The sequence below is a fragment of the Chelonia mydas genome, chromosome 11 (assembly GCF_015237465.2).
Source record: "Chelonia mydas isolate rCheMyd1 chromosome 11, rCheMyd1.pri.v2, whole genome shotgun sequence".
Lineage (NCBI taxonomy): Eukaryota > Metazoa > Chordata > Testudines > Cheloniidae > Chelonia > Chelonia mydas.
The window spans coordinates 55,769,568-55,788,777 of NC_051251.2; the positions used below are offsets into that span (position 1 = coordinate 55,769,568).

At 43.2% G+C, this 19,210-nt stretch overlaps 1 protein-coding gene across 10 annotated transcripts in view; it reads left to right on the forward strand.

The window, feature by feature from the left end:
• CCDC150 (coiled-coil domain containing 150) overlaps positions 1-18,378 on the forward strand; it is a 44,552-nt gene extending 26,174 nt beyond the window's left edge. For 7 of the 10 annotated variants that reach the window (XM_037913021.2, XM_037913022.2, XM_037913024.2 and 4 more), the window contains 13 exons: positions 59-166; positions 273-335; positions 4,349-4,477; positions 6,341-6,510; positions 8,304-8,397; positions 9,282-9,451; positions 10,311-10,437; positions 11,123-11,317; positions 11,919-11,987; positions 12,074-12,235; positions 12,603-12,689; positions 14,884-15,003; positions 16,087-18,378. In XM_037913021.2, the coding sequence (XP_037768949.1) occupies positions 59-166; positions 273-335; positions 4,349-4,477; positions 6,341-6,510; positions 8,304-8,397; positions 9,282-9,451; positions 10,311-10,437; positions 11,123-11,317; positions 11,919-11,987; positions 12,074-12,235; positions 12,603-12,689; positions 14,884-15,003; positions 16,087-16,203 (1,611 nt within the window). In that variant the 3' untranslated portion in view covers positions 16,204-18,378. Of the gene's footprint in view, positions 1-58; positions 167-272; positions 336-4,348; positions 4,478-6,340; positions 6,511-8,303; positions 8,398-9,281; positions 9,452-10,310; positions 10,438-11,122; positions 11,318-11,918; positions 11,988-12,023; positions 12,236-12,602; positions 12,690-14,883; positions 15,004-15,454; positions 16,048-16,086 lie in introns of those variants that run through there. The other 3 variants (XM_043525211.1, XM_037913023.2, XM_037913025.2) reach the window with 3 other exon arrangements.
• Positions 18,379-19,210: the final 832 nt, after the last annotated feature.

Below are 19,210 nucleotides of genomic sequence, written 5' to 3' on the forward strand. Positions count from 1 at the left end.
ACTTACTAAATAGGTGCAGTGAGATGTATGCTGACTTTGTCTCTGCTTTTTCCTTTAGACCAAAGTACAGCAGCTGGGGGAAGAACTGCAATCTCTTGCAGATGTACGTTCAGAGAACAGCCACCTTCGCAAGCTGAATACAGCCTTAGAGACTAAATATACTCAGGTACAATCAAACTCAGAGGATTCTTCACGTCTCAGCATTGGAGTCAAACTGCTCCCCTCAAGAACATCAATAGCTTAATACTAACTTTTATTATTATAAATTACAGGTGAATATAGAACTTGGCTCTGTCAAGATTAACATGCAAAGGATGGAAGCTCAGCTGAAGCAGGTACCAAAACAACAAGGCTGTTTTCCAGCAAATGTAATGTGTGTGTTTAGGGCTGGAACTTGCTAAATTGGTGGGATTGTAGGAATTTTCATGTCTGTCTATTCCTGGCTCACAGTAGAGAGTATACATTGTCACAGGTTATTTGGTTGCTTTTCTGGGAGGGGAAAAGGAAGAAGGCTGTGAATGTTCAGCCTAATCTGATCTAGATCACTTATTCAGTCTTGTTAGGAACAGCACAAAGGGGTTATGTTGCACTGGGCAGAGGTACCGAGCTTGCAGGTTTTATTTGGTGCACTGGGCCATGTTTTCTGCTAGTCTTGTTTGGGTGTCTGAGAAGAAACAGAAGTCTGAGAGTGCCAGTTTAATATTGCAAATTAGTTCTTGGTCAGAGAAGGAAATCCTTTAGATTCTTAAAGAAAATTACAGTTTACAGTAACTGCCTTAAAGTGTGTTCTGTTGGGCTGGAGAGCTCCTAAAGGGGTGAAGGAAAATGCTTAAGTTGCAGGATATGCAAATTTATAAGTTCTGTCTGGTAACCAACAGATAGTATGTGCCATGCTAGCTTGCACTACACATTAGAGAGGCAGGATGCAGCAGTGATTAGGATGGGATCCTGTAGCGCAGTAGGCCTTGGTTCAATTCCCTGCCCTACCACTTACCTCCCATGGGGAAATAAGTCATCTAGCTGTCATACCTATAACACTGCCCTACCTCACAGGGATGTCAGGAGGGATAAATACTGGAGCTGGGCAGAAAAGTGTTTACTTGTCAAACAAACATTCTCCCATCCTGAACTGGGATGACTATCTCAAATTTTCGTAAACCAAAAATCCAACAACAAAAATTTGGTTTGGGGCACTCAAAATGTTTAGAAAATCAAAAGTTGTTTTGAACTTGAAAACCAGAATTTTCCATTTTTTTTCTAAAACTGATTTGAAAAATTCATCTAACTTAACCCTTTCCTGCAAAAAGTTTCACTTTTGATAAACTGGAATTTTTTGACAAATATTTCATCAAGCAATTCCCAAATAGCTCTAACAGATACTTTAAAGATTGTGAGACAGTCTGACACTGTGGTTAGGGAAGCCATAGATCCACACCAAAATCCACTATCCGAATGCCCTCAAACTTTGGGAAAGCAATTTACAAAGATAACTTAATATTATCTTCATTCTACAGATAGGGGAAAAATGGAGACACAGAAAGGTCTCACAGCAAGAGATTGGCAGAGTCATGAATAGAACCCTTAGAATGTTCTGCCTCACATGACGCAAGATTAAGTTCCAGATGGTGAGCTGTCACATTCTGCTCGGTGAGGTCACAGTATATAGTATGATAAGAAGGGGAAAGGCATAGCGACATTGCATATAGTTCTAATGCTGTACTGGTGAAAAGTGATGTCTCAGTGCTACTAAGATATGAAAGGAAACCACACTGATTCAGCTTCCCTGGATAAGTTGCTGTGGAAAATTTAGTCTTGCAAAGTATTAGGAAAGAAAACTGAAAAAAACCCTCAGATTAATCAGAAGTAGTAAATGATGCTTTAAAATGGCTTATAAGGGTTTTATAAAGTAATGCAGTGCAGGAATAAGATGCAGCATCTGTGAGTGTGGCCTCTGTTGTGTCTTCAGTGGGATAGACATTTTGTGGGTAGTTTGTTACCTTACTGTGCGCTCTTCTGGTTTTCTTTATTTCTTCCTCTTTCCCTCCTCCCACCCATTTCTATCTGCTTGGACTGATTGGTTTGTTTTGTAGCAACAATGCCACCAAAAAGAAGGAAATCCCCAGAGAGGCCCTGGCAGCAGAAGCCCAATGTTCATTACATTAGGTCAGATATGGGTGGTTTGGGAGAGGGAGCTGCAGGCTTTGGATCGCATGTTTCTACTGTCCATTGCCCTTCACACCGGGTTCATTTCATGCCGGATCTACATTCAAGGAAGTCTGCTTCTGAATGTGGTGACTGTCCTAGAATCTCTCTGAGGACTTTGTTAAATGCTATTAAGACCATGGAAGAAAGATTGGAGGGTAAAATAGACATCCTCACTCCAAGGCTATTGAAAGCTGAATGGTCTGCAGAACTTAGTGAAGATGATTTCCTGATGGTGAGTGAAGACTTTGAAACAAACTAGCAGGGGTGCCCAACCTACGGCCCACCAAAGCATTTCATAAGGCCCATGGCCTGTTTCAATACAATCTACTAACGGCCGATTCATTAGCATTTTATCATCCTGTGTACATCATTTTAGTTTACACAAGTGTATAAATAGATAATACTGTACATTGAAATAACCTATCCAAATACACATGAAAGCAGCTGAACTTAAAATATAAATCAATACAGGTGACTTTAAATCTTATTAAAATATGTAGAATCTGTTTGGCCCACACAAGTTTGTGCCTAGGTTTATGTGTCCCTCCTGTGTAATAAGGTTGGGCACCTCTGAACTAGATGATGGAAACTTAAGGGAGTTTCTGGGGCACTAATAATTAAATTGTTAGCGAAAATGAGGAAATACTGGAAAATACCAAATACGGGTGTCTTTGGGAGCTTCTTGTGTAGAAAGGTGCAGGCTCAGTTAATGAAGTCCAGTTACAAGACAAAGTTTTCAGACTGAAAGTGTTTCTGATTCTAGACTTGAGATAATGTAGTTATGGTCCTGTCTGAACTGTTGCTGTAAAAAGGCCATATGAGCGATGCTATATATTTAGTTTGTTGGAAGACAATAATCAGGTTTGGTTTATAATGGGATTGGGACAAAGGAAGCCCTCTGTGTTCTAAATTTTATCTTGGTAATCCAGCTGAGAAGCTGTGAACCTGATTTACAAGTGGAAGTTTCAAGGAACAGAGTAGAAACAAACTTTGAGTTACCCTGGGTGACACAAAGTAGATCACCTTTGATTTGAGAAAGCCAAGTATTTTTGTCTTAAAGTTGTTGTTTTTTTCTTGGCAAGCAGAGATTGGAGAATATTGTGTACCTAATACCCAGAGGACGTCACTAAAAGTTACTATTTTTTATTCCAAAAATATAAGTGGCTTCTTCTGTTTTCCATTTTTTGGGCAATATGTCAGGAGTTTGGCTAAAATCTCTTCCTTTCTGACATCTCTTTTTGAATTACCTATTTTGTGTTCTCTTTTAATATTAAAACAAGCAGTATACCCAGAGACTTGTTCCTATGCCTAGAGCTATAGTTATGGCTGGCAATATCCAGGGGAGTCTCATGAAATGTTAGCTATTTGTGTTTAAAGTGGCCTTTGGATTTTGCAAACAATTGACTTGTCCCTCCTTCCTCTCTATTACAAACTGTGGATTATAAGGATTGTGTTTACTGGGGGATTAGTGAGCAGTGGCTCTTTTCTTGCTTAGTCTGAATTTCTTATTTCATCTGATTTTAATTTTGTCAGATGTTATATTGCAGATCTCTAACGATAATAAATGTAACAAACAGTAACGTGCACTAAAATGAGAGAATGATTGATCTGCAGTGAGAAACTGTAATGACTATTGATAAAGCACCTAGGACTCTGGACAGGGTAACAAATATTTAAAAATCCATTAAACTAGAAGACTATTCTCTAAAATAAAACCAAGGAAATAAATCCTATCAATAGATTCAGGAGAAAACACATATGCTTGTTTCACTGCTACTCATGTTTAATTTATTTAAAGCTTGGATTCTGAGGGAAATATTGGATCTTTGTTTCATAAAGTCAAAAAGAGGTTTAATGCCCCATGAAGGAAAGTACTGCAGCCCCTAGTGGGGTTGGAGTTTCCAGTTCCATCTCTTTATCTCCCTCACCAAGGATAGATGAGGGGTGGCAGTTTCTTTCTAATGCTTGTTTTGAAAAATAAAATCTCTTGTTCTAAATACCGAATCAAGGTGTCTAGATTTTAGGACATCAGGACCATTTCGCTGGTAAAGTCCCTTCACCACCTTAAATTGTAAACTATTAGAACCAATTCCTGTGATTTGGAAAACTGGAATTCACCCTCTTCCTCTGTCTCTTTGCAAAGGCACAGACCACCCTTGAACACAAAGAAGAAGAATTTGCTATGGCAATCAAGTCCCGTGATGAGGCATTGCGAGAGAGTCAGAAAATTAAGGGGCACATGGAAGCCATGGAAGAGAGGGAGAAGCAAAAGGCAAGGATACAGGATTTTTTTTTAAAGGAGACAAATCTGCTATAGCCTGGCTCAGATTCCAGCACAGCAAATTTAAATTTCAACATAAGTCTTATTAGCCGGTTGATGTCTACATGGACAACAGTGCTCCAACACTGGTTCTGGAATGCGTGTAGAATACTGACTCCTGAGTCTCAAGGTGCTGTACAATCCTGTATAATGTTTTGCAGTATTATGCTTTCAACTGATGGCCATTGATAAAGTAGGCAGTTGATGCCAGCAACATACAGGGGGTTACCAGGTGTTAATATTTACTTAGAAAGTTCTGTATCAGCAATTGGGACCTGATTCTCCTCTTACATCAGTGTAAGTCAGGAGTTATCTTGAAATCAGTGGAGTTAACACTTACGTAAAATGGGTGTGAGGAATCCCCAATTTTATCTTTAATGTTGGGCCCTAAACCGTTGAATAAGGGTGCAAATCAGAGTCTGGCAGATGAAACATAGTCCGTGTGGACTTCATAGTGGACAATACCGCAACATGCTATTAGAGTTCGTATTCCACTCTCGCTCGTTCCCTATGCTGATGGGAACTGAACGCCACAAAGGCAGCAAGTTCAACCAGTGTTGGTAAAGTTGCACGGGTTAGGGCTGGCCCTCCTTAGCCAGAATGACAGGTTCCTCTGATGATTACACCAAAGGAAGGGTGGGAAATGGAGAGGAATTCTGGAGAACTTTTCTCTTCCCGGCATACCTTCAAATACAGGCTGAAGGAGATGTTGTGATAATTGGGCCTATAAATTTACCCTAATTGTGAGGTAAACTATAAATAGTAAGTGAAAGTTCATAAGATGTCACAAATCATAACAAATGTTTATATGGGAAAAGGTACAAAAGACAGACTGAATTAGTCCATTAACCACTCCTTTTTGGAGGCCTTAAGAAAGTGACTTTAGAAAGAAAAATTGGCTACTGGCTGCCACTCTCACCGTCTCTGGGGACTTTGTCATCCTGATCCTGAAAGATGTCCTGACCAGGCCAGAGAGAGGGAGCCAGGTGACACTGCCACTAGCTCCAGCAGAATCCCAAATACCACTTGGGATGTGAGACTTCCTCTCCCCACCCCGCCCAAAAGTATGTGCTTTTCCTTCCCTGCCTTATTTCTTCTTTCCTATCCCCCCTCCTTTTTCCTTCTGCCTAATAAAACTCTGGCTTATCTGGCCAAGATTATATTTTGTAACATAGTGGAAAGCCTGTGACCAGAAAGAGGCAGCTAAATGCAATGCCCTCCTAAATAGCCTCATGCTGGTACAAGTTTGCTAGGTCTCGGAGTGGATAAGACCATGTACTGTGCCTGTGTTTTTCCAGCAGTGAAATTGCAAGTGAAAGTCAACATCAGAGACAGAAACTTCATTTTTTATCTTTGCTGTTCTTTTTTCTCTCCTTGTGTGTGTGTCTTATTTTATCTTTTAGATAGTGGGATTGGACTTTAACAACAAGAAGAAGAACAACTGCTCATACCCATCTCTACTTCTTTTCTTTTCCCCAAAAGGACAATTATTACCATCTTTAATACCATCTAAAAAACTATCAGACAACGGTTTTTCCTTCTAAAAAACTCTTAACTAAAGGGAAAGGAAACAATTGTGTGTTTGCCATGGTACTAAGCAGGCTGAAATCTCTGTTTAAAACTGTTTAATGTTGAACAGTGACTGAGTTATGTTAACACCTTTGGCCCATATATTCCATCTAAATTAATACAACAAAGACAAGACCAATCTGCGGGGGTGTAGCCTGCTTATGATTTATATGAAGATTATAATCAAAGTAGTCTTTATTGGAAGTTAACCAATTTCCCCCCTCTGCCTGCTTTCTTGTATTTTAGGTGGCAAACTTACAGCGCCAGCTAGAGGAGGCAAAGGAGGATAACGACAAGGTGACATCTGTGCTGGAGAATGTGCTGGCTTCTCACAGCAGGATGCAGGCAGCTCTGGAGAAGGTGCAAACTGAGCTGGGACGCAAGGATTCTGAGATCACAGGGCTCAGAAAAGACAGGTAACTGTGCTTGAAGCTCTTTGCGACTCTCAGTATCTGTAATGTTGTGAAAAACTAGACAAGCCAGGCCAGGGAATGGCTTGATCACCGACTCTTTCCCTAGGGCTCAAGATGATTATCTGCCTTTTGGGAAGTAAGCAGACTATATGGGACCAGATAAGGTAGTTCCCAGTGAACCCAGTTTGTTTTTATAATCCCTGCAGTTAGTTTTTTCTGCAATATTGGGAGAATGGAGGCATAGCACTAGCTGATTTGCCCCTCATGTACACATGATCAGTTCTGTAAGGGTTGCAGTTGAGAATACACTGCCTTCTCTGTTAACCAACTATCATTAAGTGCAGTGTGCCTGTTGCACAAGACTTCATAAAAATATCTCCAGAAGTTAGTCATGTGTAGGGATTTATAATTGGGGATAGTGGGAATCAACATCCAAAAACCTTCTACAGACTGCTTTAATACTCCTAACTCAGGGATCGGCAACCTTTGGCATGCAGCCCATCAGGGTAAGCCCCTGGCGGGCCGGGCTGGGCTTACCTGCCGCGTCCGCGGGTTCGGCCAATCACAGCTCCCACTGGCCGCGGTTCGCTGCTCCAGGCCAATGGCAGCCAGCACATCCCTCAGCCTGCGCTGCTTCCCACAGCCCCCATTGGCCTGGAGCGGCAAACTGCGGTCAGCGGGAGCTGCAATCGGCTGAACCTGCGGACACAGCAGGTAAAGAAACCGGCTCAGCCTGCCAGGGGCTTACCCTGACGGGCCGCATGCGAAAGGTTGCCGATCCCTGCTAACATATAAAATTTTTCCCCACTGAGGCATAACTCCTTGAGTATCTCCGCAAATTTCAGGGTGCACATACCCTGCAATTTGTCTGTCTTTGTGTAGTAACTGTTGCTTGTTTTAAATTTTAGGTATAATGCTCTGTTATTATAAAGCCAATATCTGATTATTAATCCCTATAGGATCTTATATAGGCATCTAGCAGAGAGGAGATTGTAGTGTAAATGTAAATAGCACATTAACTGTATTTTTGTCTCTGATCTAACTTGATTAGCACATGGAAAGACTGCTCTATTTCCTGTGTGAACAGAATTTATTCTGTATTTTTTGTGATTTTTATTCTAGTTTGAACCAGTTAACATCCTGGCCCAAAATCTCACAAATCAAGGATATCTGAGAATTTGCAACACTTTCTTCCCTATGTTTGTGGACTCTGTGTTAGTTGTAAAAGAAAGTTTCAGACTGATGAGTTGGCAGAACATGTAATTACAGTTGTGATGTGAGCCAATGAAGCATGCCAGTCACATTTACAATGGTATTTATAGGCAGGCAACTCCTGTCAGCCATGTATATAATGCCAGTCATTATTCTATAGGCCAGCAATCCCTGTGTGGCAGATTTTCATGAATGGGAGATAGCTGTACATTGCTGCACAGCAAATCATTGTGCTGGGAACTGGATGATGCTATAAAATTAAAACTGATCTTGGATGCCTAGAGCTAACATTAATGTCATTTGGCCTACCTTTACATGCTACTTGGGAATACACCAAGTGGTATGATAGCAGTGGCTGAAGCCAATTCATCATCTCATGGTGTGCATCAGAGGGGGAAGAAATTGGGAGTTGAGCGAGAAGATTGACCGAAATTAAAATTCAGTTCCAGTCCAAACGAGATACTTTGAAAATAGAAAACTGTGATACGACCTCCGCTCTACAGGGGAGACGAATGCATAGGTAGCTTTGCTGTTAACCATGCCCCTTGATTGAGTCTTTATTCTCTCTCTCCTTTTGTTTGCAGGACCCAGAGCCAACAAAAAATCCAGAAATTAGAGGCAGAATTGGAACAGTACCAGGCCAAAATGGTTGTCATAGAAACTCAGCACAATAGTCAGGTAGAGACCAAGTTTTTCCAATGATAACAGGTTGGATTAGTTCTTTGGTACTGAACCATCCTGCTTTTTTGGAAGATGGAATGTGGGGGAGTACCTGCCAGGAAACTTACAAGGCAAAACCTGTAAACACTGGGGTAGATCATTTTATGGAGATTATAGAAAGGAAGTTTTACTCCATCCAGAGATGCCTTGAGAGAGGTAAACTTCCAACTGTCTTCAAATGGGAACAGAGAATGTGGACAAATGTTTCTGAAATGTGCATTTCCTTCTCATGAATATCTTTATTTTGTTCTTCACATTCTCCTCTTTACCTCTCTTTTTTTTTTTTTTTTTTTTGGGGGGGGGGGGGGGGGAAGAGGGGGGCATTGCTGCTTGTGTTTAAACTTAGAAATATTTAGTCTAGTCTTCTGTCTTTTGCTGGAGGCACTGGAGGCATCTCTTGGGCCATGTCTATACCAGGAGAAACTTAAAACGAAATAGAATTGTGTTTTAAAACCTAACACTTAAAGACAATTTTGCCCTTAATATAGACAGGGCAGTTGTTAGTGTCAGTCATGGTTATGTCTACCATGGACAGCCTTCACTTGGAAGGAAGTTTGCTGTCTTGTGAAGCCTTGATGGAAAGCAGGATGTGATGCTTCGTCTTCTGAAATTGAGTCTGAGGACTTCCCACAGGCCACCAGTTGCCCACAATCGATAGTCATTAAGCAGAGGCTGCTAACACACCATTTGTATTTGCCAGAGTTCTAGTCGAGCGAATTGACACTGACTGGGAAAAAGATCCCTTCTGTTCTTACTGGGGAGTTGGTGAGGGAAGGAGTGTTTATAGAAGTTCTTCTCATTCAATTAAATATAAATTACATCTCTCTCTCTTTACCCCTGAGGTGGACCCACTTTGTAAAGCACTAGAAGTTGCTAGAGCAGACAACAAGAAGCTTGCTTTGAGTTTGGAACAAGCTCTGCAGGCCAATAGTACCCTGCAGAGCAAGCTGATACATACTCAGGAAGAAATGAACAGGAAAGAAATTGAGCATCAGCAGTTGATGGCCTGCAGGTAAGAACAAGTGCAAGGTGCCGTGGCTGAGGAACGCTTTGCTTTTCCATTTCTAGCTGCAGAGCTTGTGGCCCTTTCCATGCTTTTGTCAGTTAAAGCAACAATCTCTGGTGTGGCTGTTGAGCCAGCAGCTTGGTGGATTGATGGACTTGTGCAAAGCCCTCATGAACGAGCCATTTGCCTGCTGATGCAGTGACTTCTCCAAGCTCTCTGCAGTATTGGAAGGCTGCAAATGGAGCCCAGTCTTTCCTCTGGGCTGTATGTGTGGTGCAGCCCAGAATGCAGGAGCACTGTTCTGCTGTTTGAGTGAATGACATGCCTGTGTGGCTGGCAGCACTTGCCACTGACAGCCTTGCAATATGGCTATTGTTCCTGTATTGCCAGGAGGGGATGGGGGCAGGGAAGGAGTCTGCCTCCTGGAAACTGCAGGCTGCTTGCTGATAGAGTTGAGGAATGTTATGAGCTGGAGCAGTCCGCCTCATTCTCCTGGGAGAACTCTGCAGGCTGGCCTAGAGCAGACATCTGCTGGCTCTGAGAGGAAAGCCTCCCTCAGACAAGGAGAATCTGTCTTGTATTTCTGTTTGGAGCTGTTGTTGAGGAAAAAAATGTGCTGAACGTGCAGTTGGGTGAACAAATTGAACTGGCCTCCTGGACTGCCATGCTTCAAAAGCTAAGTCAAATCTTCATGGCGCACATAATGTGGCAAAATGAGGCCCACCCAAGCACAGAAAATATTTTTGGACCATCACTTTTTCTTGCTGTTTTCTTTTTGTGGCCAGGTCTTCCCACTTGTAGTGTTTATGAATTCACTCAGTATGGTTTATTTCCTATAGCTTTTGTCTTCCTTCTTTCCTGAAAGGGAGCAGCTAATTGAAGAAGCCACAATGGAAGAAAAGCTGTATACCGAACGCTTGGAGTCCTTGAAGAAGCAGTTTCAGACCGAGCGAGAGGCTACAAGGAAAGCAGGTCACAGGGAATCTGCTGAGGTGAGAAGGGGCAGAATTGCAAGATTCCTTCCATGGTCAGTTTCCCTAGAAGAGCTCTGCTTCCCAACAATAAGAAAACAAAAGTGATCTATGACACTTCTTGTCCCCCTTTTGTGTTGCAATATCACTTGGTAGCAACATAAGAGAGTTTTGGCCTGCAGTGGACAAAGTGATGCTCTGGTGGCTGTAGCATAGTTAGTGATGTATTTATCACGTCTGTCCCTCCCCTTTTGTTTTTTGTGCAAACCTAACTGTATTTCCCTCTAAGGCCTATGGAATAAACCAAAGATTCATTAGAATATGGTTTCCAGGAAGGACCAAAAGGCTATAGTTTGAAGGTTGTATGATGTTTGATAGCAGCCTCCAATTATTGCAAAATCCTTGTCATAAAAACATGGTATATGGAAGAGAAGAGGCAGTAAAACAGTGGTCTCTGCTTCTTTGGTCTGTCATGGCCTATATTCTTTCTATCATCTGTGTCCTCTGACCTTAGAAGTATTCAGAAACCCAGAGGTTAACCTGTGTATTCTTTCATTCCCTATGAATAACTGGAAGATCCAGCTTACCAGCTACTTACCAGAGACTCTCTTCTTGGTGATATTCACAGGAAATACGTGTCTCTGATTACCTTAGCCAGACATTTTTGGGGATGAACATGAACTAACCTCTTCTATATGCCTCCTAGCTGAAGAAAGCCCTGGAAGAGGCTTCTTCCAAATCTGCTGAAGTGTCCCGGGCTAACAGGGAGCTGCGGCAGAAAATAATGGAGTTGGAAAAGTCCCTGGTCAGTTACAGGGGGAAGCTAAAGAGCCAAAGAGCTCAAATCAGACACTACTTGGCCTCCAAAACTAACAACATCCAGAACACAGAGAGGATAAAGGTTTGTGCAGATACCTTTTCACTCTGAAAAATCCCGTTCATACACCATCTCTCCTCGTAATGGGAAGAACTACTGCTGTCACTGCAGTGGGGCCAGGCCAGGATACTGCCATTAGTATGGAAAAAACCTGGTGCCAGTAGGAGTCTGATAGTGTCAGTAACAGCTGGGAAATGCTCGTCTTTTGTGTCTTTTTTCCCCTACATTAAATGCTCTTTTTGCTATGGAATCACTCTATAGTTCGACGGATCACTTCACGGTAGTCCTGTTTCCCAGTTCAGTGGATTGGATAAGGCATCTTTTTGCCAATAGGTCATGCTGAAGGGAAGGGCCTACAGCTTCTGGCCGCCTTTGTGTCCTTTTATAAATGAGTGATTTCCAGTCAGTAGAACACTGCTGGGTGCTTGTGCCTCCCTCTCCCTGTCTTAATGAAGATCCTCTGTGCTGGGCTCGAATGCCACTCTGCTGCCTGCTTGTCCCCAGCAGAGCATGTGTTACTCCAAATCTCAGTCACACAGTAAGGATGGCGTTTGGAGCAGCCCAAGCTCTGTCACATTAAACAATTTCACTGGAGCTTCCTCCTTTCATTTAAAATTATTTTCAGGAGATTGAATCTGAGCTGAGGCAAATGGAGCTGATCAAGGAGCAGTATCAGAAAAAAAACTATGAGCAGGTGGGAGCTCACTATACAACTTCCCCTTTCCATTAGATTAGAATCTGCATGTGGTCACTGAGATCTCACTTCCATGCCATCTCTAGTCACAGAGCATCCAGAAATTCGTGACAGAGTTAACAAGTCTTCAGAGTGAGATGCAGACCTTGGCCAAAAACCAGCATGAAGTGGCAACACGGAACAGGCAGCTGGAGGCCCAGCTGGAAATGGAGCAGAAAGTGCGGCAGCAGCTAGAGAACCAATGTCAGGTAAAATGCTCACAGCCTTGGAAATACAGTATGATCCGTGCTGAGCTGCATGATCCTGTCCTGGGGTCTGAATGCTTATTGCCTCTGAGCATGTTGCTGAGCCGTAACTGTGGGGTCCTATTGCCAGTGGTGTGTGCTCATTCCCATGTCAAGGGGGCTTTTATAACCTCTCTTTATAGCTGTTTATTGGAGCATGGACAGCAATGTATGGCATGTGCTTTTATGGAACTGAATATTTGACCTACTGGGCTGGGAGTTATTCTACCAAAACTTTCCAGTCCAGATTCCTGCTCATTCTGTTATATAGAAGTGGTTTGTGTTATGTCCTGTATGAGCAAAATAAAGAGAGTTATTTTTCTCTCTCCAGAAGCTAGATGATACAGTCAAACACTTGAAGAAATGCAAAGAAGAAACTGAGCAGAAACTGAAAGAAGCCAGTGTAGAATCGGAACAGGTGAGTACAACAGTGGGAAAGAAGAGATCCTCTGGTACAAAGCAAGAGTTATCCTTCCTTGGGGATGACAAGATTTGTTTGTGGGACAGGCACTGGGAGGCCCTTTAAGTGTTAAGAACAAGCCTTTGATGAGGTGGGAAGTAAGGTGCAGCCACAGTCTATTTCTCCCCATGGTCATTGGCTAGTGCTTATCCCAGGCCCTTCTTCTGTTAAAGCTCTTAACAGTCTCCTATACAAATTATTATAGTTTAGTTAGGCCTGTAAGAGGAAGTTCTCTCCATGTCTGTCAGTTTCCACCTGGTTCAATGGCTTGTGGGTGTTGACAAGTTTAAAACACCTGCACATCTGTCCTCTCCATTAAGCAGCGTGAGCCGCTATGTTGTACCATTTTGAATGACATTACTCCAAACCACCTCTTTTAAAGGTGAGTCACATTTCCCCATGCACCTCATCGCTTATTGAAAGCCTATGGTATGGCAGAGTAATAGTCCAAAGCACGATACCTTACAGAAGTGTTACAGTAATTTGGTTCCAAATTGTACAGTACTGTAGTTATTTCACAAGGGAGGTCTCCAGTGGAGGTAAGGGAGTAAGTAACAAAGGTCCTTTCAATTCAAACTGCACAGTACTTTGTAGCAGTAGTAGGTGGATAGAAAGCTGGCTAGATTGTCGGGCTCAATGGGTAGCGATCAATGGCTCCACGTCTAGTTGGCAGTCTGTATCAAGTGGAGTGCCCCAAGGGTCGGTCCTCGGGCCGGTTTTGTTCAATATCTTCATTAATGATCTGGAGGATGGTGTGGATTGTACCCTCAGCAAGTTTGCAGATGACACTAAACTGGGAGAAGACGTAGATACGCTGGAGGGTAGGGATAGGATACAGAGGGACCTAGATAAATTAGAGGACTGGGCCAAAAGAAATCTGATGAGGTTCAACAAGGACAAGTGGAGAATCCTGCACTTAGGACGGAAGAATCCCATGCACCGCTACAGACTAGGGACCGAATGGCTCGGCAGCAATTCTGCAGAAAGGACCTAGGGGTTACAGTGGACGAGAAGCTGGATATGAGTCAACAGTGTGCCCTTGTTGCCAAGAAGGCCAATGGCATTTTGGGATGTATAAGTAGGGGTATTGCCAGCAGATCGAGAGACGTGATCGTTCCCCTCTATTCGACATTGGTGAGGCCTCATCTGGAGTACTGTGTCCAGTTTTGGGCCTCACACTACAAGAAGGATGTGGAAAAATTGGAAAGCGTCCAGCAGAGGGCAAGAAAAATGATTAGGGGACTGGAACACATGACTTATGAGGAGAGGCTGAGGGAACTGGGATTGTTTAGTTTGCAGAAGAGAAGAATGAGGGGGGATTTGATAGCTGCTTTCAACTACCTGAAAGGGGGTTCCAAAGAAGATGGATCTAGACTGTTCTCAGTGGTAGCAGATGACAGAACAAGGAGTAATGGTCTCAAGTTGCAGTGGGGGAGGTTTAGGTTGGATATTAGGAAAAACTTTTTCACCAGGAGGGTGGTGAAGCACTGGAATGCGTTACCTAGGGAGGTGATGGAATCGCCTTATTTAGAAGTTTTTAAGGTCAGGCTTGACAAAGCCCTAGCTGGGATGATTTAGTTGGGGATTGGTCCTGCTTTGAGCAGGGGGTTGGACTAGATGACCTCCTGAGGTCCCTTCCAACCCTGATATTCTATGATTCTATGATCTGCATATAGGATTGTCCTTAACAAGAGTTCTTGCTAACACAGGATGTGAAATAACTTGCTAATTTTACAGCATTTGTCGTTCTTTAAATGATCCTGGTGCCAGCACATTGCCAAGCAAAGGCCATGCTCTCTCCCCTCTTTCTTCTGTGGTTTGCTGCATTTAGCCTCCATTTTACTCTCTTCCTCTACCACCTTCTTGATGCTTTTCCCTCTAGTTAGAATTGTCTTCTCTTGGGCTAGTGCCAATGAGAGGCCCATTAGTTACTCAATAAGGAGGTAACAGCAGTGCAGTGTGGACCTTTCCACCCCCTCCACCATGTTGTAAAAAGGAGGCCAGGATGGCCAAGTGGCGTGCTCTATGCTTACATAGAGGTGGGAGATTTAAAGAAGTCTGGATTTGAAATCTTGCCTGTTCGGTGTGCAGCCCAGAAGTTGGAACTGCTAACAGTTCTCTTTCTGACTCTAATTACTACTCTCTTCCTCAGATCACAGCTAACCTGGAGGAAGCTCACCACTGGTTCAAATCTAAATTTGACAGCCTGCAGCTAGAGCTAGTGAAAAACAAACAGCAGAATATCCCCAGTGAAAGGAACTATGGCAAGGAGGTAAATAAGGGAGTTGCTTTTACTTTCAAGGTAGAGGTGCATAATTAATGGGAGGATGAGGAACAAGGACCAGCCTGTAGTAGAGTTCCCTGTGTATGTTAGAGGAGCAATGGTATTAGTACAGCCAGGCCGTGCTGTTGCAAGGAAAAGTGCTGGCACTTGTTGAAGTGAAGGTAATAGCAAGGCCATGCAGGACTGTAGCAGATGTTTCCTATGCAGAGGTGAGTATCAGTGCCAGAAGAAAGCCAACACTGTTTTGTTTGAATGCATATAACATGGGCAGGAGAGTTTCAGGAGAACTATAAGAAAACTCTGCCCCTTTGTGATGTTCTGCTGTATGCAGAGCAGGAGCAGAGAGGAGTGATCTCCAAACAAAACTTCCCCACCTCAAGCGAGGGGAAGAGCAGACCTCAGACCAAAATTTTCCCTGTTTCCTATCTCATTTCTTTAGCAGGTTAAAGGTGACAATCAGAATTTTGGTTTCTTAAGCCCTGTTGATTTCTGCAGTTCCCATCAGCCCCCACCTCTCTCAGCCCAACTAGCATCTCCTTGGGGCAGGAAAACACTCTCAAAGGAGTAAGCCCCTGGACAAAGGTTTTGAAGTTTAGTTCTCTAGCTTCTTGCTGATGTTTCACAGAATGTGCTTATTTGGTGGGGAGATGACATTTGTTTAACCTACTAGGGCCAGGTGGAGACAGGAGAGGAATGAGGGAGCCCCTTTCTCTCCATTATCCATATCCTGCTTCTCTCCAGCTATATTTTAGGTCTGATTAAGCTCCTACCCAAAAAACTGTATTGAAAATGAGTGGCTCTAGTGTGCCTTCTTCTCTTGCTTTTCTCCATGACTGCTGCTATTCTCCTCCGACACTCATCCAAACAGTTCTGTAAAGACGGTTCTCCTTACCTTGTTTTGTATGGAGATCTCAGAGCCTTTGTCTCTTACAGCTGTGGCAATTCCCAGAGAGCTGTTTGACCTTGCTCTAAAGATGTATCTTGAGCTGCTGCAATCTCTGTATTTTCTACTGTTCATTGGGAATGAGAGGGGATAGATCAGTTTTCATCCAGTACCCTGTCCTTTAACAGATGGAGAAGGAAAAGGCCATGAAACTCCCTAGCCAAGCCTCCCTGAATCGCTGGGAGACTAAGCAGCAGCTCAAACTCATCTCCAGGAAGTACCAATCTGAGCTAGACAGGAAGTGATGTCATCTAACCCAGGAGCTTCCAGGCTGCCATCCCACCCTGCACTTGTGAACACCACAGTTCAGACCAGATCTTCACATGCTGGAAGATGAGCCCTAAGGTTGAAGTATCTTGATCTATAAGCATCTGCATATTTCAGAAGATTTCTGAGTGGGTGTAAGCAGTATGAACTGGGTCTGCTCTGATTCAGTGAGGAAGATCCTTCAAATAAAATACACATTGACTGGCTGGCTGATGGGAGACCAGTGCAGACAGGTTTTGGACTATTAATTTAAATTGTGTGCTCCAGTTCAGCTTAGCTAATAAGTCTCACCTGTCTGACACATACTAGAATGTATTATTTTGTGAGGTAGCTTTCCATTTCCCCCACCCTAACATGGCCTTTGAGTGGGACTAGTTTGCTTAAACACTTTATCATGAAACTCAGATTAGCAAAACCATAATTTATAGCAAAGAAATTATTCTTATCTCTAAAGCTTCCTATACAAGTAAGTTTATGTTCTGGATCTTTGTCTCCAGTCACATCTCTCATTTGTGTTTTAGCAGCTCAAGAGGAGGGGAGTGAGTTGGAATGAACCCTGCAAAGTGAGGAGACATCATTATTATTGAGAGCTCAGATTGTTGTGCAAGGATTCTGCCTATCCAGAGGCTGGTCTTTTGGATTCCTAGGCTGGTGATGGTAAACTTGCTGAAAGAGGGCAGTTGTCCACTGTTGGATACTGATGGTTACCTGACCAGTACAGGGAGGATCCCTTCTTAGCTGATGGGAACAGCTACCATTAGTAGCAGTAAAAGGAGGCCTGGGCCTGGGCACTGAGAGGAGGACAGTGCCCTTGAGCAATTGCAGGATCCCTGTCTTTGCCCAAGGCTCCATTGCTGGAAGGTGCTCCATGTGGGTGTGAGAGGCTGCCAGGCAGAACACCTTGCACCATTGGTACCCATGTGATTAATAGAGTTCGTTAATTCTGCACCACCTTGGAACAAGCTACCCAAAGGGCAGGTGGTGTCCAGAGCAGGTGCTATACACTCGTAGTTGCAATGTGTTAAGACTTTAACTACCATTCCCTTATGATATAGAAACGAACAATTTTCATCCACTGTTCAATTAATGAGCACTTATGAGTAGCTCAGATTCCCTCCTTAAAACTCAGTCTGTCTTGGCTTACAGTGTAACCCAGCTACATCAGATGTGCTGTTACACACCTAATTTTAATAATTGAAGTGCTGTTTCCTAAGCTTCCTCCAGTTGTCTGATCCATTTGTTTCTGTGGGGCTAGTTTGAAGCTCTGTGGGGCAAAGGCTATGCCTTCCTCTGTGGTGTATACAGAGCCAAGCATATTGCTGGGACTTGGCAAATAACAATCATTCCACCCATTTTATATACCTACATTTGTAGCATAATTAGGTTTATATGACAACAGCCTGGACCATTATTTTAGGACCCGGTCCTGCCCCTATTGCTGTCAAATGGGTATTTTGCCATTGACATCAGTGAAAACAGGATCAGACCCTTAGTGATTAGGCACCTGATTGGAAGCCCATTAAAACTAATAGGTATCTTTCATTAACTTCAGTAGCCTTTGGCTCAGATCCTGTTATGTTGCTGAAATTCCTAAGCAGCAGAAGTCTTCAATACAACCTTATGTTCCTCCTCCCAATCTACCACTGGCGAGCTGAGTTTCTGCACACCACATCACTTCTGAGTGGTGGGGTTAAAATGAGCTTATGTGTAGGATTCTGTTCTCCAGCCCTGTTCTCCTCTCAGGTCAGTATCAGTAGTGTAGTCTAACTCTGCCAACGTTAGCACCAAGCTGTAGGCATAGCCTCAAACCAACCTAGCGTGGCACTGGCTGCCTTATTTCAGACTTCATCTATTTGATCTCATTAAGCTATGTGGCTGTTAATGACAAAACACACTGTCCTTCATCTAAAAAGAGATGCTATGAGGTATGGTCCAGTGAGGGAAGACAGCTCCAACTGCTACCATCCAGTTTCCTTTAGTAGTTGTTGCTACCAAGGAGCCATTGTTTTAGTGATTAGTGGGTAGGGATTCTTTCTTTCATCAGGCCCTCTTTTCGCAGATACAGGGCACTGGAGTGCTGTGTGTATAATTGCTGTGTATAGATATCTGCTGACTTTGTATTTAAATAGTCATTAAATCTGCTTTAATTAATACTTAAGTATTTGCAGTTTGTCATTCTAATCCATGGTACATGAAACCTATTATTTCTTTTAAACAAGTACCCAATAAGCACTTGTCCTGAGGTGTTTAGGACTGAGTGTGGTGAGACTTAGACGCAGTCTAAGCATAGAGTAATACTTACACTGCTGTAGTGCTTTTCATCCTAACCACTAGCCTGCTACAGTAAAGCCCAGAGGATGGGGAAATGCCTTGATGTTCACTGAATAGTTTTTGCTGAATACTCCCCTCATCGTGGCGGGAGGAGCAGCATGATAGGAAGGCAGGATACCACAGCCTATCATAACTACATAGTAAATTGATAAAGGCAGAATGCAATTACCTTAATTTTACAGGAACAGTATGGTTAATGCTGTTCTTACAGACAGCACCCAGGGCTTGGGCAGGAACTCTGTTTTGTGCCTGAATCAGGAGACGGATGCTCCTAGTACCATGCTGGGGCACTGACACTGAAGGAAGAATACCAGCTCCAGAGTCACCAACCAGCCTTTCCTGCAGGGCACAGCTATTCCCTGCCACCCTGCACTGCCTTCTGAGCCCTATAGAATTAGAGCAAAGATAGCTAGGATGCACTTCTGAGAGGTTCTGGGCTGGGTGGTCTCCATAGTTCTGAAGGAGGAGAGGGGGAAAAAACAGCTTTTTTCTAATTAGATACTGTCTCACAGTCCACAGTTATGGGTTGGACTTCCCCCCGCACTCAATGAAGGTAGGAGCACACATGCTGTTGAAAGCCATGGGATGTGTTCTTTTAACTCAGTTTCATGGAGTGGGATTTCCAAAAGCACCCAACTCTTTCTAAAAATTGTC